The sequence below is a fragment of the Mchenga conophoros genome, linkage group LG5 (genome assembly GCF_057382185.1).
Source record: "Mchenga conophoros isolate Kocher_MC1m ecotype Shallow Benthic linkage group LG5, M_conophoros_male_GT1.1, whole genome shotgun sequence".
NCBI classification, from domain to species: Eukaryota; Metazoa; Chordata; class Actinopteri; order Cichliformes; family Cichlidae; genus Mchenga; species Mchenga conophoros.
Window position 1 is genome coordinate 5060830 of NC_140530.1, and position 22589 is coordinate 5083418.

The 22589-nt window shown below is 40.4% G+C and overlaps 1 protein-coding gene across 2 annotated transcripts; it reads left to right on the forward strand.

Annotated features, from left to right (window-relative positions):
* Positions 1–4924: 4924 nt before the first annotated feature.
* wnt7aa (wingless-type MMTV integration site family, member 7Aa) lies at positions 4925–21065 on the forward strand. 2 transcript variants are annotated; one of them, XM_085272887.1, is made up of 4 exons: positions 4925–5531; positions 5770–5996; positions 9515–9786; positions 16673–21064. In XM_085272887.1, the coding sequence occupies exons 1-4, from the start codon at positions 5461–5463 to the stop codon at positions 17150–17152; spliced, it is 1050 nt and encodes a 349-aa protein (XP_085129013.1). In that variant the 5' UTR covers positions 4925–5460; the 3' UTR covers positions 17153–21064. The 2 variants fall into 2 exon arrangements, with proteins under 2 accessions (XP_085129013.1, XP_085129012.1); XM_085272886.1 differs by having other exon boundaries at positions 4925–5996; positions 16673–21065.
* Positions 21066–22589: the final 1524 nt, after the last annotated feature.

Consider the following 22589-nt stretch of genomic DNA (forward strand, 5'->3'; position numbering starts at 1 on the left):
GCATTTGTATCTACTGATTACCCAGTTCTAACCCAGTACCAGTGTTGGTGAAGCTGCAGTCCTCGCTCTGCAGCAGAGACTCAGAATGTTATTTGCAGAGGTCCACAGAAAGGTTATTGTCACAGGTGTAACATGAACGTTTGCTGTTAGCTTTCTGTGTTAGCTCTTCCACTAACAACTGGTCTGCTGCTGCTGAAGAAAAACAGAAATGAATTAAACAGATCAGCCTGTCGGCGTAGATACCTCATCAACTTTTTGTCTCTCTTTCAAATTTTTAACTCGTGTATCCTCAGCCCTGCATTCAGTGTGAGCTCTGTGTGGTGGCTGGTCAGTTGAAATGTACAGTGCGAGCAAGTTCACAACTCCTGTCCGTTTACTCACAGAGTACAGGCTCCCCCTGGAATGTTGTGGCAACATCCCATAATGAACAGTTGATTGTTATTATAAACAAGCAGGGACTGAAATTAACCAAATGGTGTGTTGGCACAGCTTGACCTCCACCATGTTAGTTTGCAGTCTCCATCTACATCAGAGGTGGGGAACTCCAGGCCTCAAGGGCCGGTGTCCTGCAGGCTTTAGATGTCCTTGATCTGACACAGCTGATTTAAATGGCTAAATGACCTCCTCCACATCTCTTGAAGTTCTCCAGAGGCCTGTTAATGAACTAATCATGTGATTCAGGTGTGCTGACCCCGGGTGAGATCTAAAACCTGCAGGACACCGGCCCTTGAGGCCTGCAGTTGCCCACCCCTGATCTACATGAAGTGTTCTGGATAGGCTACAGCAGGGGTGGGCAATCTCAGTCCACGAGGGCTGGTGTCCTGCAGGTTTTAGATCTCACCCTGGGTCAGTGATTAGTTCATTAACAGGCCTCTGGAGAACTTCAAGAGATGTGGAGGAGGTCATTTAGCCATTTAAATCAGCTGTGTCGGATCAAGGACACATCTAAAGCCTGCAGGACACCGGCCCTCATGGACTGAGATTGCCCCCCCCCTGGGCTACAGTGTGACCTCAGTTTTTGGTCCAGTATAATGATGGAATGGTTCACTCTGTGTGTTTTGTTATCTTTATCAGTCTGTTGGTGACTGTCATTGTTCACAAAACTCTGCATTTTGGAGTCTGTTTGTTGGCTCAGTGGACTTGGTCTGCAGGTGGATGTCCTGCAAGTGTTCACATTGATGCCAATTCAGCACTCAGCTCGAGGGAAGGTACTGAAACATTACCTTCTGTTAAAGGTTACTAAGCTGTGCATTTGAATCCAATCTGAACGTTGTGATGTGGTCACATGTGGCACCATGAACAGGCAGGCAGATGTAGAGCCACCGTCCAGCTGCGCAGGACACTTGCAGTTCAGTGGGCAGATGGTATACTCGGCTTTCTTTCACTGCAGCCTCTGGTGTTTGTCTCCTCACCGTGCTCTCTGTCTCCACAGGCTTCACTGCTTCACATCTCTGGGATCAGTCGGGTCCTTGTTAAAGCCAACAGCATGTGCACAGTGGGATGAGGTAGTAGGTTGTATAGTTTTAGGGTCATACCCACACTGGGAGATAACTATTCAACCTACTGTCTTTCCCAAAGTGCCAAGCATACATCTCAATGGTCCCTGTGTGGATTCCGGAGGTCTTCTCCCTCAGCGGTGTGTTCGTGGATTCAGATGTTGCTCTGTATTCTGCTGCTCGTCCAGTGTGAGGTAGTAGATTGTGTAGTTTTAGGATAGTGATTTTGCCCTCTTTAGGAGATAACTATACAATCTATTGCCTTCCCTGAAGAGTGGACTCTCTCAAGCTCTCCTTCATCTGTGGAATAATTTTCATAATGTAAGAGTTTTTGTGTTATCGTATTTATGAGGTGTTAACATATATACTCATATTTATATGTTAACACCTCGTATTCCTTATGTTCTTATAACTCTGTTTTTATTCTTGGTTCATTTCTTGTTGCAGACTGCAGTTTGGGTTCTGTCCTGTGTATGTCCTTAATGTATTACAGAGCTGACAAAACTGACTTTAAAAAATGATAATAATGTTGAACAGTGTTGTGTATCTGTATTGTTTGTGACCTGAGCAGCAGAATGATGAACTAGGACTGTATTTCCACACCTATAAAAGGGATCTGTTTTCCGGATACGTTTTTTTTCCTGTTGCTTCTTTTTAATACGCTCTGATATGTTGGACGCTGGACTGTGGATTGATGTATAAATTCGTAACTTTGTTTTGTTTGTGTTTCTTGAGCTTCCCAATAAAATCTGACCCAGTAATTAAAACAAAGTGGAGTGCTGTGCTATGAATGTACATGAAGGAACTAATCTAAAGGTCCTTAAGGTAATATTTAAAAGACAAAAGGGGAAAAAACACTTCACCTGCAGTTTCAGTGACAGGGAGGGCCTAGAGCCTCTCCCACCTACCACAGGGCGAGAGGCCCTACACCTTGGACAGGTCGCCAGTCTGTCGCAGGGCTAACACAGGCAGGCAGCCATTCACACTCACATTGACACCTAAGAGCAATTTAGATTCGCCAGTTAACCTACGCTTCTTTTACACTTTGTGCAAATTCCTGCTGAAGCGTTTTCCCCCGTCCTATCTTTTCCCCAGTTTTGCAGTGATGTGCTGACTCCAGCTTCTTTTAATGGAAATCCAAGGATCCCTTTTAGATTTGGGGATAGGGTGCATCTTGGCATCATTATTCCAAAATATTTCTGCTATTTGGAGTTGTGATGATGGAGAATTCTGTGCAAAATGTCCATAATTCTTCAGCTGGGTTAAGATCTGGTGACTTGGAAGCCCAAACAATCTGATTAGAATGACTGTTGTGCTGTTCAAACCATTTACTGAGCACTACTGCCCTAAAAATATAATCTCACACACAGCATAACACAGCCACTGGTTCTGTTTACTGTACAGTCAATAAAAAATCTCATCTGGTCAGATGAGACTTAGTTGGTTGATGCACATTCAGTTTATAGCAAACACATTTCCTTAATGATTAATTATCTGAATAAATAAATATTTGATTTTATCATTTTGCACATTTCAGTTGAATTTTACTCAAAGTTTTCTCTTCAAGTTTCTTGAGGGTGTAGGGTAGTGTTTTGGGTTTTTTCTTTGTTACGTGTTTGTAGTTAGGAAATCTCTGCACACTAACGATGAAGGCAGCATTTCCCACCATTGTGTGTGCTGTTGTTTACTTGGAGGTAGAAGTGCGAAAACAGCTTTTTGTTCAATGTTAGGTTCACATGTGTGCCAGCAGATGGCGCTAGAGCGCTTTGACGGCTCCACACCAGATGTGCTTGTAATGACAGTTTTTAAACAAATAAAACATTTTATGGCTTAAGTTATGTTTCTAGGCTTGTTTTTCCCCCATGACACAGAAACTGCACGACAAGCCAAAGACTTTTTATTTAAATATTTTTTTTCCAGTTTTGAAGTTTGAATTTCCAACTGAATTTGCTTTTTAACTGTTTCAAAATATTTAGTTTGACGATCAGACTTCAACTCAAATGCTCCATTATTCTCTGGTGGGTAAAATTCTCTGCTTATTTACTAAGTAAAAGCAGCCTCGAAAACACATAATATAAATGCGCTGTTACAAGCATCCAAAATGACAAACGTTCAAATATAAAGTTCCTCGGTACTCAGAAAAGTGTTCTTGATGTTTGAACCTTACTGTGCAGAACGTTACATGCTCACAGTTTAACAATCTCACTTTAACACCTCAGACTCATATTTACATTGTATCCACTATTTATCCGCTTGTGCAATGAAAATAATTGAAGGTTTAACTGATGAACAGATATGTGTGCCATCTAATGAATTTCTGGCTTTGTATGGATTTTTTTTCCCCCAAAGAAATCCAGTACTTATAGTACCACAAATTTTAAAACTGGGGGGAAAATAACATCCTAAAACCACTGTTATACTGAGCCTAAGCACTTAATTCAAGTAAATAACTAAAGTAATGAAATTCATTCGGGGGTCCTTGGCTGTGTAGCACTGACTCAAGGGGGACTGACTGCTCTTTAGCAGTCTCTATTAATGACCAATGTTAAAATAATGTTCAGTCAAAATATTTACCTTTCAGCTTTAATGAATTAAAAGTTGCACACGGACCTGAATGTAAATACATTTGCCGCAAAACTGTTCATAATGTAATAAAGACACTGACAGCTGACTGACTGAGAATTGGGGTCTAAAAAACGCAAAACCAGCTCAACAAAATGTGAGCAACGACAAAGAACAAAGTGAGAAACTGCAAAAAAAGACACAACGAAAACACAACAGATGAAAAGAAATTCAAACATGCAAAACGGCTACAAAATACAAACATAATTTCATATCGTTTTCAATCATTCATATTCATATTATGATTGTAAGATGATGCCGTTTGACTTCAGATAAAGACGCAAAAAACCCTACAAAATGACTCAAAATGAGCACAAAGACACAAATGACATCACAAGTCTAAAATGACTGTACACATAAAACAACTACAACTAGATACAGCATCTTGGAAAACACACAACATGACTACAAATAGCTCCAAAACAAGACAAACAAACAAACAAACAAACAAATAAACAAAAACCCTAACGTAATAATAATAATAATAATAAAAACACTACTGCCAAGAGACAAAAACCTTTAAAGAGACTCAAAATGTCCACAGTGACACTAAATAACTGCAGGTGCAAAAAAATGACTACCAAGACACACAATCAACTACAAAAACACAAAATGACCGCAAAGACACGCACACATATTACGCACAGCTAAAGATGACAAAGGAATATATATATATATATATATATATATATATATATATATATATATAAGTCTGACAGAGTGAGCCCCGTAATCCGTTCATTTGGGCTGAGGTGTGTGTGTGTGTGTGTGTGTGTGTGTGTGTGTGTGTCGGTGGGAGGGGCTTTTACTTTACTGCTAAATAAAAAGTAACGGTGCCCGGCCGGCTGCCAGTCTGCGGTGTCGCGGGTGACCTGTGGTTTAGGATGAGCCGCCGCGTGTGAGTGTAAGGACGTGACGGCTCCGCGTGTTTACCACACGGGTCTGCGGGAGCCGCAGCGTGTACCTGCAGGCTGTGTGAGAGCGTGTGTGAGCGGCTCGGAGGCAGATCTTCCACAGAACACGCCCTAGTAGAAAAGGTAGACACACACACCCACGGCGAGAGAGAGACGCACACAAACACACTCACACTGAGCCTGATCACCGAGGAGCCGAGCTGCCTTACCTGTACACAACAGCCCCAATGCTCCCCTGCAGGCTGCCACCTCCAGCGCACTGTCACCAGATGAGAGCAGGGCGCGTTTACTTCCACACACTCTGGACTTATCGTATATTTACGCGCGGGGCTCTGAACACCTGGAGAGCCTGCGGGACTCAGCAGGAGGAGTAAAGCTGGGTGTTGTTGCAACAGCGGAGCGTTCATCCACCGGCAGGGCTGAGTACCATGAACAGGAATACGCGGCGCTGGATTTTCCATTTTTTCCTGTGCCTCGGGATAGTGTATCTGAAAATCGGGTGAGTGCTCAGGTATATTTGTTCTGTTGTTCGTGTCTCAGATCAAAAGGGAGATTCTCCAGACACACACACACACCGGGGTCTGCTGGGTGCTGGGGTCTTTTATGGTTTCAGTTTGTACATGTGTTGTTACAGAATCCCACGCACCTGCCCCCCCTGCATCCACTCACACGTGGTGTTCTCAGAAAGAGCCGCAGAAGGGAAACGCCACATTTCTAACCTGTCACCTTCATCGCAGGGGGCTGTCGTCGGTGGTGGCGCTGGGAGCGAGCATCATCTGTAACAAGATCCCCGGCTTGGCCCCGCGTCAGAGGACTATCTGTCAGAGTCGACCCGACGCGATCATAGTGATCGGGGAAGGAGTTCAGATGGGAATCAATGAGTGTCAGTTTCAGTTCAGGCACGGCCGCTGGAACTGCTCAGCCCTGGGGGAGAGGACCGTGTTCGGGAAAGAACTCAGAGTGGGTATGTAGTTGTACACGCTGTACCTCAGTGACGCGCTCAGTTTAGGAGTAGAGGCTGATTCAGGGGGGCGGTTGGCTTTTGTCTTTCAGTGGCATATAAATAGAATAATACTAAATATAATTATAATGCCATCATAACACTACTGAATGTTGTATCTATATCTGAGTAATACTCATATTCTAATTTCCTAAAGCACTTCTGTAAAAATAATTGATCTTTGCCTGCTTTAAAGGGTTCCATCTCTCTTGTCACCTGGTTCAGGTGGACTTTTAGTAGAAATAGTTTGTCACTATTATTATTATTAACATCACATTAATGTTAAGATTTTCTGCAGATATTGAAATAAATGTTTGTGTCTCTGAGCCCCACTTTTGTCTTCTCTTTCCCCTCTGTCGATCAAGACAGGTGGCTGCCTCTCGCCCAGAAGTGTCTTTCTGTCAAAAGGGAGTTCTTCCTCCCACCTGTCACCAAGTGCTTCTCACAGGGCGATCAAGTTGGGGTTTTCTCTCTTTCTATTCATCCCCCCCCCCCCCAAAAAAAAAAAAAAAATTGCTGGTGGCAGATGACTCCCCCTCTGTGAGCCTGGTTCTATTGTGAGCCTGGTTCTATTGTGAGCCTGGTTCTATTGTGAGCCTGGTTCTACTGGAGTTCTTCCTCACAGGGAATTGCTTGAATGTTGAGGTTCTCTCTCTATTATTGTAGAGACTTACCTGAACATTTAAAGTGCCTGGAGGCTGTTGCTGTTGTGAACTTGCACCAGAGATTTTAGCATGATAATTAAACAACAAGTTTACATGTCTGTAAGCTTTGTTCTTTTGTGGTCGGCTTTAGCGCCGGAGGTAGAGCAGGTCATCTGCTGTTTGGAAGGTTGGTGGTTCGATCCCTGGCTCCTCCTGTCTGTGTGTTAAAGTATCCACAAGTTGCTCCTGATGTCTCCATCTGAGTGCGAATGTCATTTATAGAGTGCTCAAGTAGAAAGGCACAATATAAGAACCAGTCCATTTACATAGTGAGAACCCTTTAAAACAGATATGTGAATAAATGTCAACTAATAAAATAATTATTACACAATATTTTCTTTAGCTTGTGTGTTATCTTTAGTACATTTCCAGTATCATTCTAGCAGATACAGGGGAAGTAAGCTGGATACTGATTGTTCAAAATTGCTTTTAATTCTCCAAAAACATTTGGAGGAGACATTCCTCCGAGGAACTCGAACTCTGACACTTGGACAGATGTCTGTAAGTTTGAAGCCCAGGCGCACTGCGTCTGCTCTCAGTGGGAAAATAAGCCCCTGATTTGATCCTGTGTGTGGAACAAAGCTGGAGGCGATGCTCGCTCCAGAGACAGCACTGTGGATAAATGAGTTTTTAAAGGCCGGTATTCTGCTGTCCTGTCCTTTAAGTTCAGCCTGTCATCTCAGACGGAGAGCTGAGGGTGTCGTTTTTCATGTTGTGTGAATTATAGCTCACGCTGAGCTGTGGTTGCTGCGTTGTGCATGACATACTGGTTTGAATGAGTGCACCAACCCATTTTCTTTGACCACTTATTTAATGTGATGCATTTGACGGCTGCAAGATACACATACCTACATGCTCTCTTCTTCTTTTTTTATCCACTGTCAGTGCGACTGCCTTCATGTATGTTCATAAAATACACCCCTCTCCCCCACCCACACCTCCCAAAGCTTCAAGTTCAGACAAGTACTTACTTCTAGGTTTACAAATTTACCTCCCGGTTCTGCAGCTTTGGCAAAAGACGCTGTATGTAGAATGATTTTTAGTTCAGTGCTTCAGGGCAGAGCAGCACTCTTTATCATCAGATTAAAGTCAGCGAGTAAAGATGAGTGCAGATCTTTTCAGAAAAGCACAACTGCAAAAGGCTGCTTGGGTCCGGCTCCCCAACACCTTGTCTATGTGAATCTATTGTTTTGTTTCAGTGAGCTGGAATGCTGATAACTGACAGAATACACCAATTTGGGATCATTGTTGGCAGCAATGCAGGAGGGTACAGTAGTTTGGCATTAGATTCAAGCATCCTCCCCACCCACCAAGTTGGCTGCTTGATGTAGAGAGTGAGTACGGGCTTCTCCTTTCTTGGCTGCACGGGCAAGCGATTGGACAGAAGAAAATATCTCTAGATCACAAATGTAAAGCCAGGATGTTGCTTTCTGTGATGTCCCATCTACTTTGAGATGGTCCTAGACTGATAGTGAGAATCAGGACTCATTGTGCATGTGCTCCAGCAAGCTTCAACAGCTGCACAGAAGTGTGTGTGTGTGTGTGTGTGCATATAAAGACAAGCTGTGCAATGTCGGAAAAGTCTCTGTGGCAGTTCAATCTCTTAACATCCACTAGCTCATTTGGGACAGGTCCAGGGGGACAAGTATGTGGTTAGGAAAATAAACCAAGTTAAACCTGGAGTAGAGTCAATGACAACGAATGTGCTGGCAAATGTCACTCAGGGCTTCAGTGGAAAGAAAACAAAACAGGAACCCTGAAATGAACATCAGAACGAGGCAGACAAGATCTACTACACAGTTTTATTTACATAAAACAAGTGACTAGGGTTAGGGCGACGAGGATCAGCTTTAAGTTAAACTACATGTTAGGGTGAGGCACTGAAACTGACTTGTTAGAGCTAGAATTAAGCATTAGAACTGCAGAAAGGTATCGCAGAAGGAGAAGTGGTTACAGTTAGACAAGTGTTACAATATGACAGAAGCAAAACCCAGCTCCTGATGAGAGTTGGGTTGTTGGGTTGTTCTGGGACAAAATGTTACCTTTCAAATAAAGTCTCATACATTACATCACTACATATAGTGATTTTCTTTTAAAGGTATCTCATCTGCTTGTCCCATATAGGTCAAAATGCCTCTAAATAATACCCCTAACCTGGGACGGGTCACCTGGCAGAGGTTAAGAAGTTAGTAGTTGAATATGATGACTTTATTGGCCATTTCTGGATGCTTTCCCATGTGCTCAGAAATGATCTCCGCCTTTAATTAAAAAACTACAGCTGAAGAACTTGGATTTATGGAGTGGAAATCCATCCACGTAGGGAGGTTGTGCATGCCTCTCAGATTCCCCTCCGCAGGGTGGATCCTGGAGAGATGGCGGCTGGGACAAGGGCCAAAGCCGATGCCCGAGCTTTTAATCTCTGATCTGCCTCTACTGTTTCATTATGCTCATCTGATCAGTGAATTAGTGTAATTACTCCTGCACTTACAGTAGTATCCCACCTAACCATACTTCATTACACATTCAATACAAGTTGCTTGAAAATACCTTCCTTTATTAAAGGTGTTCACTATTAGAGCTGTTAGAGGTACGCTTCCTGCTGAAGTTTATCTGCTTAAAGAGAGCTTGATTAATGAAGGGGACTTGGCTCGGCTTGTGTATTTCATGATTTGGTTTGAGGCAACTATGAAAGGTATGTAAGGAGGTTTGACAGTGCCTGAAATAGTGAATCCTGTTGTCTGTGATAGTGATTAGAAATGTCTTTCCTCTTTATCGCAGGCAGTAAGGAGGCTGCTTTCACCTACGCTATCATAGCCGCAGGGGTCGCCCATGCAGTCACAGCGGCCTGCACCCAGGGGAGCCTGAGTGGCTGCGGTTGTGACAAGGAGAAACAGGGTTTCTACAACCAGCAGGAGGGCTGGAAGTGGGGTGGCTGTTCTGCGGACATCCACTATGGACTGAGTTTCTCCAAGGTGTTTGTGGATGCGCGGGAGATCAAGCAGAGCGCCAGGACACTCATGAATTTACACAACAATGAAGTGGGACGCAAGGTAGGTTTATACATCGTCACCACCTGACGGCAAGCGTTCTGACAGAGCTTCATGCACGGTTGTAATAAAGCCATGCAAACGGTATATCACAATGTGCAAGACAATGTAGGCAAATCAGAAATGACATACACACCGTCTCACATGCTGTTAATGGGGTACAGCCTGGACATGACAGCAGTCTGCAGGCAATCCGATTTCAAACAGCCCACATTTGCTCCCCTAATACCTCAGGCCAACTGATGTTAAGTTTAAAGTTTGTGTCACTCCCTGCATGGATCTCATGGGGTTCAGCTTTTAAGCGAAGCAACCTGAGATCAGTGTTGACAGCAGCACTGAAACCTGATTCAGCAGCATGGCTTGATTGTAATGTAACTACTAACAGTTGTAATGTGGATTGCTCACACTATAACTGATATCAGATCCAGCACTCTTTACAACCAACACATGTAATTAGGCAAACGCTTCCATATCCGCACCTACAGGCAGTTCAGAGTTTGTAGTTCTTTGTTAAAAAGACAAAAATCTGAAAATGCTAACATGGTGTTGTAGTGTGTACAGAGAAAATGTAACTTTGCCAATTAAACAAGAAGAATAGCAAGAAGAAACAACAATGTGGGCTTTATTAGGGAAACTGTAAACGAGACTTTTTTGACTTTTTTCTCTGATTAAACTGGAGAAAAAAAATCAGAGAAAGTATCTGAAAGTGATGAAACTCAAACAACAGTTGCACACAGAGTGGTGGATGAGGTAAATGTTAGAATTTGTTATACCCACAGCAGCGAGAGCAGCAAGTTTTAGTTGTTTGAGTATACTTGAGTCAAAGATAGCACCCACTCAGTTTAATAATGATTGCTCAACAAGGCACATACCTGTCTTCTTTTTGCATGTTCTACATTCTTCATGTGTCTTTTCCAATATAATGTCTATGGAGAAAATGCTGTTTTGCCCACATTTTGAGTTCTATTACCTTCATTTGTGTTACCTGCAAGCGGCGCACAGAGGTCTCCCAAAACTGTGAAAGCAGTTTGACATCTGCTTAAAACTGAAATCTGTTGTTATCTATTGTGTTTTTAACACTGTGTCCAAAACACCAGAATGTTCTCATGGAAACAAGGGTTTTAATGATTATTTCTTTAATCTTTATTGGTTTTCTGTCGTAAGCTTCAGTGAGCTCTACAAACACATTCATCTTAGAAATAGAATTAACGGTTTGGCATTAAAAATGGTGAACCTCATCCCCTTATTTACCCATACAGTACTTTCCTTCCATGCATACACAAATTTATCTGTCACACACATCTGCATCGAGGGTTATTTCTATCTTGGACACTTTAACATGCAAAGTGGAGGATAACAACACAACATTTCAATGAATGGACAACCTGCCCCACTGTAAAATATAGTACTGGTTCCTACTGTTTAGTCTTTGTTAAAATCTTAATGGCTCATATCAACATGAAGGTAAAAAACGGTTGTTTTTTTTACATAGAAATTTCATTATCAGGAGCCACTGAGGGCATCGTGTGGTCATTGCAAAACTAGTGCAAATATCATTTTGAGAACACGAACTCATGAAGTAATAGTGTTTTCAAAGAAACAAATTAGGGTAAACCCAAGACGACCATATTATTATTATTATTATTATTATTGTTAATTTATTTCAAACATGTAAACAATATACAGGTACATTTAGTAAAGAAAATAAGAGAGAGAGAAAAAAATACTATACAAAAGTCAATACATTTCAACATAGCTACCGTCCTGATTCATTTACATGTTGAAAGGGAGTGGGAAGAATTACACACTTATTTAATCCCACCCCTTTGCCAGAAGTTAGCAGTTAATATTTTGTCATCTTTCTTACTGATATAATCTGTAATAAAACAGTGAACAGATTTCTGATATAAAATCACATCATGAAATTTTTTAAATAGAGACATTCACTTAATTTCAATATTTTCCCTTTCTTTATAGTTCGAGAAGATCATATTTTTTAACTCTTTTTGAACTGTTTTATGTTTGGACGTTGCTTTAATTCCGTATTCAAACTGTTCCACAGTTTCACTCCATGCACAGAAACACAAAAGCTTTTTCTTGTAGTACGTACCTTCCCTGTTTTGAAGTTACAAAAACCCCTTAAATTGTAACTTCCTTCTTTCAAAAAAAACATACTCTGAATATTACCTGGCAGTTCTTTAGTTTTTGCTTTGAATAGAATTTGTGCTGTTTGGAATTTCACTAGTTCGGCAATTTTCAATATTTCAGACTGCAAAATTGTGAGTTTGTATGTTCCTATAACCTGCTCTGTGGATGATTCGAACTGCTTTTTTGATATGGAAGAGCATTACCCCGATGCTGATATCATTAGCAGCAGACAGCAGTAAGGAGCCAGACGACCGACTGATCAATAGAAAAGACTGTCCTCAAAACTGAACCACAAGAAAACAGTCCATTGAAAAAGCACTGGAAGGCATCAAAGGCACATCCTGCTCCTACTATTAAAGTGGACATGAAAGTCTGCATGCTTTAACCTTAATTTACACCACGGTGTCCAACTCTAAAAACAATGTCACAGATTTAACACTGTCCATGAAGCTAGATTTAAAAATTTTTATGGTGTTTAGAGCATGTGTAGTGCCATCTTGTCAAGTACGGACAATTCAATTCAATTTTCAATATTTATACAGTGCAAATAACAACGACAGTCACTTCAAGGTGCTTTATATTGTAAGGTAGACCCTACAATAATCCATACAGAGAAAACCCAACAATCATATGACCCCCTATGAGCAAGCACTTTGGCGACAGTGGGAAGGAAAAACCCCCTTTAACAGGAAGAAACCTCCAGCAGAACCAGGCTCAGGGAGGGGCAGAGTCATCTGCTGCGACCGGTTAGGGAGAGAGAAGGAAGACAGGATAAAAGACATGCTGTGGAAGAGAGACAGAGTTTAACAACAAGTATCTAGAAAACAAGAAATTGCTGTCAGTAGGTTGGTTGGTTACTACTAATACTGCTACACCAGTTTATGTTAGCTAACTAGTGACAGAAACAATTATTAATTGGAAAGTAAGTAAGTAAGCTTCTTCACTGTTGGCTAGCTGCACTGAAATGGGAGAATCCTGCTGGGCTTTGTTGAACACTTTATAGATCAGGGTCTTTGATTATTTCTTGTTGGGCCAGACAAATATAGAAAACCATTACATCATGTCAGACCTGAAATCTGATTTTAAAAAAGAGAACTTGTAAGCTTAATATTTCCATTTTTATCAAATGCCACTGAAGAATCCTTACCTTTAAACATAAGCTTAGTTTCTTCCTCCATCTCTGAGTGAAGTTATCTTGCACTGTATTCTTTTCCTTGGAAATAAAGCAGCCATACTTTTAGCTAGCAGATGCACTGTGGGACAACCTGCACACAACATTTAGTGTGTTCGTTGAGGTGATGGAAACATTGTATTTGATGTTAATGTTTCTCCTTTTATGCTCACACCTATTCAGTAGCACTTGCTAGACGCTATACCATGAATTGTGTTCATCTGCATCAAAAGCACTGTTCTATAGCACCATAAATGATGAACAAATTAGGGCAGTGCCTGCTGAGTGCCTGTTTGAATTAAACTTATACTTAAAATTGTCTCCAGTACAGCGCTTATGAAGTAAATTAGTAAATAATAGTTATAGAGTAAGATAAATGTTTTTGTTTAAGGCTGTGAGCATGCTTATTTCAATTTAATTCAATTTTACTGTATTGATTACACATTCAGATGACCTCCTATGACACTGCACTTGGAGACAGCGGGAAAGAAAAACTCCTTTCAACACAAAGAAATCTCCTGTAGAACCAGGCTAAGGGAGGCGAGCCTTCTGGTGTGTTGGGGGAGAAGATAGGACAAAAGACACACTGTGGAAGAGAGCCAGATAACTAATGATTAAACACAATAGTTGCGTAGAAGCACATTGAGAGTGTTTATACAGCTAAGCAACAGCAACTAAGGGGTGATTCAGGGTCTAGCCCTAACTATAAGCTTTATTCAAAAGGAACGTTTTAGCCTAATCTTAAAAGTAGAGGGGGTGCCTGTCTCCAAAATGCAAATTGGGAGCTGGTTTCACAGAAGGGCCTGAAAGCTGGAGGCTCTGCCTCCCACTCTATTTAGGAAAACTCTAGAAACCACAATTAAACCAGCGATCTGAAGCAAGGAGCTCTATTGATAGAATAGGTAGTGCCAGATTATTCAAGACCTTTCTTTTGAGGAAGGCGATTTTAAATTCAGTTTTGCTAGTGAACAGATCCTAATATTGGAGAAATATCAGTGTCAGTATTCTCACTACAGCATGCTGTAAGCAGTCCTAAATATTTGTTTGTTGCACAATGGAGGACATAGTCTGGTCAAAAATGACTCAGAGATTCCTCACAGTGTTACTGGAGCCCAGGGTAATGCCATCAGAATATGTCTCTGTTTAGACAATATGTTTCTGAGATTTTTAATGCAAAGCACAATAACTTCCGTTTATATTTAGATGCAAGAAATCAGAGGTCATCCAGGTCTTTATGTTTTTAAGACATGTCTGTAGATGGGTAGATAAAGCTGGGCATCATCTGCATAACAATGAAAAAGTAGCTATGCTGTTCTAATAACACTGCCTAAGGGAAGCATGTATAATGTAAACTGAATGAGTCCTAGCACAGAACCCTGTGGAACTCCATAATTAAGTTAATGTATGAAGAAGACTCCATATTTATATGAAGAAATTGTAGTCTATTAGACATTATTCAAACCACTGCATCACAGTACTTTTGATACCTATGTTTATGCTCTAATCTCTCTAATACAATATTGTGGTCAGTGTTATTGAAGGCTGACACGTCAACCATAGAAATGAGTGGATATTAGTATACTATTAACTAAGACAGCTGTTTAAAGTGATGACTTTTTACGTAGTGGTTTAATTAAAGCCTGCACTACATAGTCCATTAAGACAGATAAAGACTGAAGCATTAATAAATGGTAGAGCTTCTTTGAACAGTAGTAATGGGATCTAATAGACAGGTTGATGGTTTGGCGGATGTAATTATTCTGTTGAAAATTTGGGCATTTCAAGTCTTTGGAGACTGATTGACCTTTGAAGAATTTCAAGGAACATTAGTTCAACGCTGGCCTTACTATTCAGCCTGAGAGGTTGCTGCTTGCTCTGGTATCTCAACTGTTGAATAGCCTGCATTAATTTTTTATATAAATGCTGATGGTTCAGCCAGAATAAATCCTACTGAATTTTGTTATGCCCTGACTATGTCCACACATGGATGGTCATTGAAATTTTGTCAAGATAAAATATATGCTCCTTTATTTAATCTCTAACTTTTCTGAAACCGGTAATACGAACTCCAAGATGTTTAGGAAATATTTGCATTTTCAACAAGCTAAGGTTTTATAATGACCACAACATTGTGCAAATGCATCATTATGGAGGATGCTCTTGAGATTTCTCTAGTGTAGTTGATTTTAGACCTGTGGTTGGACACACAGGCAAATTAAAAATGTATCAGGACCTATTTAGCTTCAATTTTTTTTTCTTGCAGTTTAATGGCATTTTGGTACTAGAATAGTATTAAAAGCTAATAGATGAAGAGATATGAAGAAAGTTAATTGTAGTCAAACAAAAATAAAAAGGAAATCCTGCTCAGTCTTTTATGCAGTTCAACTGAATCAAATATTCGTTTCTGTTCAATGACATGCATCAGATCATGTAACTGACCATGAGATGAGATTATTTTAGGATGTGTATAGAGTTGATGAAAACCTAATTTCTATGTATTAAAGACAGAAATAGCAGTTCCTGCAGACCCTTACCTTACATGCATCAAATGAAAAATCTAAGCAAATCTTTGTCAAAATTTCTCTGTGTGCACAGCTTTACTTTAGAGGAATGCATCTAAAATGTTGTTTGCAGAAGGCTGTGCGAAGTCTCTCGGGATGAGGCTTCATATTTTAGGCCTGACATCAGTCACAATGTGATACAGTGCGTGGATCTCTTAATATACACTTACTAAACTGATACCTCTGTAATTATTGTAGGAAAGCTTTCATGTTTAATTGGAGATAATGTCAGTCTGTGTGACTTGAGTGCCAACCTTCCAATTTCTTGAGAAGAATAAACAAGAGTGTAAAAGGTGCCACAGGAGGCTTACGGGGCTTCTGTTAGACAAACAATGGCATCTTCACTGGGATTTCACTTCACTGAACTCCATGAATTAAATGTTTGCCGGGTCTCGGGGGCATGACCACACTAAGCTGTATGCATCCAAGGCTTTTGACAATTACCCCACGAGACTCCAGAAAGTCTGAGGCCACATCAGAGTAGAATAATTAAAAAGCAGGGTGAGGCTTCTCTAATGCATGCAAGGGTTCCCACTCAGTGAGGAGGAAGAAGGGTAAGTTGATGTCATTCAGCCAGAAGCACAGACAGAGTCCCCTGGCTGTAGTAACAAATACACTGAAAGGTTCCACTCCTAAACTGTAATTCAATTCATTTCAACGACTACGGATACTCAAGATTGTCTTTTGAAGCTCATCCTGACTCGTAAAAATGGCACATGTATTGCTGGTAGCTATAGACTGACATACTGTAGCAGCTCTGAGATCCCTGGAATGCTTGTATTCATTTGGAATGCTAGAAAATGTTTGTCTCAACCTGTTGAAGCGTTAGACTCCCCCGCCCCACCGACTCATTATGGAAATACAGCAACAAACAGTCTACCGAAATTGTATAAGATGACAAAAATTATGCACACTTCTTTTATCAGGAGGCATGCATTAGTTATAAAATAACAATTTTTCAATGGCTTAAGTTTGAAAAGATTGCTTCATCTGAGCTTTTCCTCTATAGGTCCTGGAGAAGAGCATGCACCTAGAGTGCAAGTGTCATGGGGTTTCTGGATCCTGCACCACGAAGACATGTTGGACGACACTCCCCAAATTCCGTCAGCTGGGATACATGCTCAAAGACAAGTACAACCACGCTGTTCACGTGGAGCCTGTGCGCGCCAGGCGGAACAAGCGCCCCGCCTTCCTGAAGATCAAGAAACCACACTCCTACCGCAAGCCCAAGGACATGGAGCTAGTCTACATCGAGAGGTCTCCCAACTACTGCGAGGCTGACCCTCTGACCGGAAGCATGGGGACGCAGGGCCGTCTGTGTAACAAAACAGCTCAGCAGCCCAACAGCTGTGACCTGATGTGCTGTGGTCGGGGATACAACACACATCAGTACTCGCGTGTTTGGCAGTGCAACTGCAAGTTCCTGTGGTGCTGCTATGTCAAGTGCAACACGTGCAGTGAGAGGACAGAAGTGTATACCTGTAAATAGATATGTTTACTGGACATTCCTTTGTGTTGTTCGTGGGTTTCAGTATCTGTGGAGAGACTGCCTTGCTGCCCTTGTGTTACAGCAATCACAGCTTTTTCATTCAACTTTGTCGATTATAATGATGCCAATGGACATCTGCCACGACACTGGACTTGAGCTATCAGCTTCACAAATGTTCTTTTTGTGTTTTAAATTGATTGACATTTTGTGCTGCATGCTTAACGTTTTCACAGGCCGTACTGGTCTACTGGCATGACTCACCTTAAACAGTAGGCCTAACAGGTTTTTATTTTATTTTATTTTTCTTTTGTTAATCGACTAATAATTTATTTGATGAGAAAACTACTGATCATTTCGAAGATTCACTGCAACTAAATCTAGTAAAGGTTTGGTGGTGTAGATTCCGGTTTTTAGAAAAGAAAAAAGAAACGGGCACTTAAGGTTTTTCTTTGTTACTTTTTTTTGAAGACTTAAACACTGGATATAAAAACTCAAACAGTCTGAACTAACCAATAGTGAATATTTGGGAAACTACAGCAGAACATTAAACTACTGATTATGGGTCAAGTATGATAGTATTGTTTTCTACTTGTTCTCTGTCCCATTTCCTCTTCACTTTGCTGCTAGTTGTCTGGAAAGGTGTGGTCGAGCAGCCACATTTGTAGTTAACCCCAGGAGCAAATGCAAGCTTCCAGATCTAAATCCCCATGTTGCTGGTTAATAGAAAATATTTTGTAAGAGTTTATTTTTATATAAATATTTCTTTATTTATTTCCCATCTTTGTTTAAGATGTGTTTTCCCTTTATGTTAGTAACTGTGTGTGTTACTGATTTCAGGAAATGACCCACTACAATTTAAATATAAGTCCTGCACACTTGCTAACACGTTTATTTAGTCACAACATTTTGGTCTGACTGACCTTCAGGAGGTACATTGTATGTCTGTATATTCACACACACACACACACACACACATATCCTTGCGGGGACATCTCATTGACGTAATGCTTTCCCTGACCACTTACCCTAACCATGAAAAATGAATGCCTAACCCTAACCTTTACCCTAAACCTAACCATACTGTAACCCTGACACTAAAACCACATTTTGAGTCTTCAATCCTCTGGGGATGGGCATTTTGGTCCCCAAGTATACAAGTAAAGTAAACTTCCGACTTTTGGTCCCCACAAAGACATCTAAACAGGTACACACACACACTGCTGTGAAAAAGTATTTGTCCACTTTCAGATTTTGTTTCGGGTCAGCTAACAAAGAAAAATTATGATTTGATTTATTATAGGTAAAAAAAAATCTGAGTCTGTGTGTAAAGTCAGTGTTAATGATTTAACAATAAGAAAGAGACTGGGCAAGGCACGTCTCAGATTTGCCAAAAATGCCCTGATGATCTCCAAGACTTGGGTTAGGGTAGGGAAAATATCCTGTGGAATATTACTCTGTTTGAGCTCTGTTACTTTTTGTGTAAAAATAAATGTAGCATCATACCAGCAGACAGACAGGGTGGTGGTAGTGTGATGGTCTGGAACAGTGTGAATTCTGCTCTCTACCAGAAAATCCTGAAGGATAATGTCCGGCCATCAGTTCATGCCCTGAACTGCAAGCACATTTGAGTTATGAAGCAGGACAATGACAAAGAGTGGGCCAAAATTCCTCCCCAGTAATGCGAAAGACTCATTGGCAGTTATCGCAAATGCTTGATTGCAGTTCTTACAGCCAAGGGTGGCACAACCAGTTATTAGGTTTAGGGGGCAATTACCTTGTCACACAAGGCAAGGTAGGTTTAGATAACCTTTTCTTTCCCTCAATAAATTAAAACACAACTTAAAAATTGTTTGTCTAATATTGTTTAATGTATGAAACATTTAAATGTGACAAATATGCAGAAAACTAAGAAGTCAAGAAAGAGGCAAATACTTTTTTCACCCCACTGCATATAATAATCACTTAATGGATGACACTTCCCATGTGTATATGCCATTATTCAGATAAAAAACCATTAGTCTGACATGTTTCAAAGCTAATCATAACACATATACAACTACTCTCCTCTACAGAAACATCCGCACAGATGGAAATGGTACAATGGCTAATCGTTGTTGAATGAGTTATCTTTAAATTGTTGTGGCAATTTTCCCTCGATGCACCTGTTAACCATTCAAATGTACAGAGGTTTTTTGAACTATGAAATCATTCACTGAAACACTGTTTTAAAGATGTGCCTTTATCCTTGTTAGCACAATATAATTCTTTTACACTGAAATGTGTGTTCAGGAAAATGCTAATATTACCTTCAGGATAGGTGTTCCATGAATGTTTCTTTTGTCTGTATTATTAAAAAAAATACCATTACAGTTTCATCTTATCTGAACTTTACAAGCTTCTTTATTCCTTAATTAAGCAGGCCTAGATAAGGGTCGCTGATTCCCTGGCTGGTCGTTAGGGGAAAATGCGTACACTGCAACCAGTTGTGAATGGATGCTAGAGGTTGCTGGCAGTCACTAAGGCGAACGTGATCAAAAAGACGTATACAGTGTTGCACTGAAAGCCTCCTCACCATTGCTTTGGTCGCTAGCAGGTTGCTATGGTCACTAGTAGTCACATGGAAGACTAAGTTGTCTTCAAACACTCATCATTTACTCTAGAAAAAGTGTGACACAGACCTCCAATGGAGACTATTCACCTTAAAAGTAAAAGCTCTCGACGTTTTTGTATTAGCATAACCTTTTCCACTTCTAGTTTTAGCTATACCTTCTCAATTGTTTAAAGTTTTGTAAGTGCTTGCAGACAAATCATGCAAACTATGGGAGACCATGGCAGTCTACTAGTGACCAAAGCAATCACAAGGAAGTTTTTGGTGCAGCACTTTCTTTGCAACCAATTTCACATGGTGATATCAAGCAACCTCGGGCAACCATTCACCACTCAGTTGGTTACTTAGACTTTTTCCACTTGCAGCTAGAAGTTGTCAGGGGGTTACTGGCCCCAAGACCTGTGTGACTGATGCCTTAGTTACCTAGCTAGGTAGCTTGTTTAGCTAACCCTTTAGCTAAATAAATCAAACACAGATTTTGTTAGCATGCAACATCAATCAACTATGAAATGCCTGTGGCACAGATTCTAGTTTTGTGTTATCGTTCAGCTTCATTATAAGTTATATTATAAATTCCTATTCATTTTCTCCATTGAAGTTTCAGAAACTCCGTGTAAAATCCGTTTTGAACGTATCCAGCCAACTATCAGGTGAATCATGACCATAAAAAGAATTTTGATCTGCATCAAAAAGAAAAAGAAAAAGAAAAAGGTCAAAGGTAAAAAACCTTTTCAAAGTAAAGAAATTACAACTACTGCCAGTCCCAAATTCCACAGCTTCCAGCCTTCCTAAATCAGCCTTCTTGAATTTAATTTTTTTAGCTACTATAGTGTTGCAGAACAATATTTTATACTAATAAGTTTTAAATATTTATAGTTTGTGATGTGTGTAGAGTGAAGTGCAGTCTATGTACTGGTATAGTGCAGTGCTACACTCATGGCTGTACACGGTTTCTGAACCAGATTGCGACAAGTTTAAACATCTATGGTAATAGTAACTCCACCAATCAGAGACATTGAGTTTAGAATATACGATTATAGATAAAATGGTTCTTTTCCAAAGCATCGCCAATAAAACAAGTCTTTGTTAAAACAAGGCTTCTGCGTATACGATTGTTTCACAATGTCACAGCTTGTATTAAGTTTACTTTGGATGGTAACAACATAATTACAACACGCAACCATAATCAATTTTTACTTGAGGAAAATCACTCTTGAGCTCAATATGTCATACTCCCATCTTTTTATGAGAAACTACATTTCACTTGCAAAACAATTTAAAATAAAATTTGGCTTCTGGAAATTGTGTAATTAGATTTGTTCAAGTTTCATCACATGAGATTTGATTCAGTTACAAAAATCGCATGTTATTAAAATGATCTGTATCAGAGTTCATGGGTGACTTCATGTAAAACCGTGCTTCTCAGCTCTTGTCATGGTTTATTTGGGTAAATTAATGTCTCAGAATTATCAGCAGGAATTCATTTTATGTTTAATGCACATATTTCAAGCTTTGCGGTTACTGTGAGGATAGTTTGGAGCAAAGTGGGTGTTACTGACAGCCGTGGTGCCGTGCAGAGGGTGTCACAGCAGCGTTGTTCCTCAGTGAGCAGTGGGAGTGTGGAGCTGCTGGCTGATAGATCACTCTGACATCTGCTTCATTCAGCCCTCAACAACGTTGCTACAACAACCAAACCGTGCCCCACAAAAATGTTCCTCCTCTCATCGAGAGGCCAGGCTGCCATTAACAAAATGGTAACCATGAAAATCCCAGATAAAATCTGCATGCTGTTTATTTTCTGGAAATGGCAAAAGGGGAAGAAAGTGGGGAGGGGGCTTTACAATTGGCAAGAGGATGATGTCAAGAAGGATTTCAATCTGAGCAACAGAAAAGATCTTAACTCCGTGAATAATTGGCACAAAACATTCCTCAGCTAAACATTGCCTCAATAGTGTGACGCTTTCAAAAGGCAGCTGGCCAAACAGCCTTGGTTAGAGTAACACAGAGGCTCTGTCACTAAGAGCTCAACAACACTGTCCAAGTGTCTCACACAGCACAGCCTTGTTCAAATTTCAGTTTTGATAATAATATGACTTCCATCTAATTCTGTGAACATACAGCAGACACAAAAGAGGAGTTGAGGAACTGAAACCTAAGTATAGTTATTGTGTTTGCATCTGTGAAGGAGTTTGACTATTCCTCCCTTTCCTTCAGATTTTATGTGTATCCCTTAAATATTTGTTTCCACTTCTGTTAATGCCACTTATACTTTGTCTCAGGACATGGTACGTCTTAAATGAGGAACTGTGCTAACTATTGTGGTAACGTGTAGTATCCTGACCAACTAGCAAGAAGCCAGTAACTACACTTTTATTGTCACTCTACTATAAATAGCACCAAGCCAAAACGGGCAAACTATAAAAGGTTTGATCTTCAAATCACAGGGAATATGGACCATTTAGAGTTTCCAACACCACACATTCTGTAATATCCACGTCAACATGACAATTTCTCATCATTTCTCTCATCTAGATGCCCATGCTGAATGTGCTGCATAAAAGTTTTACTGGTTTGAGGTGTCAACTAATGAGAAAAATGTTAAATATGAGGACTTATTAACTTCTATAACTAGAAAATTTGCTTAAAGGCTCAGCAGACTGCATTGTTTGCGTGTGGCTGTATGGTATGTTAGGTAAGTTTTCTGTGAAAAAAAATCACAGAAAAATCTACAACTTCAAAAACATGAACTTGTTTTTAAGGTCAGCTGTTGCAATGCCAGCTTTTCTAGCACAGCACAGCTTTTGGGTGTTGAGATGATTTTACTCTTTA

Excerpts from the sequence above, each read along its gene's own strand:
- wnt7aa (XM_085272886.1), top strand. The coding sequence starts at position 5,636 with ATGGTTTCAGTTTGTACATGTGTTGTTACAGAATCCCACGCACCTGCC. Across the intron at positions 5,997-9,514 it reads CGGGAAAGAACTCAGAGTGG|GCAGTAAGGAGGCTGCTTTC; the intron begins GTATGTAGTTGT and ends TCTTTATCGCAG. Across the intron at positions 9,787-16,672 it reads ACAATGAAGTGGGACGCAAG|GTCCTGGAGAAGAGCATGCA; the intron begins GTAGGTTTATAC and ends TTTCCTCTATAG.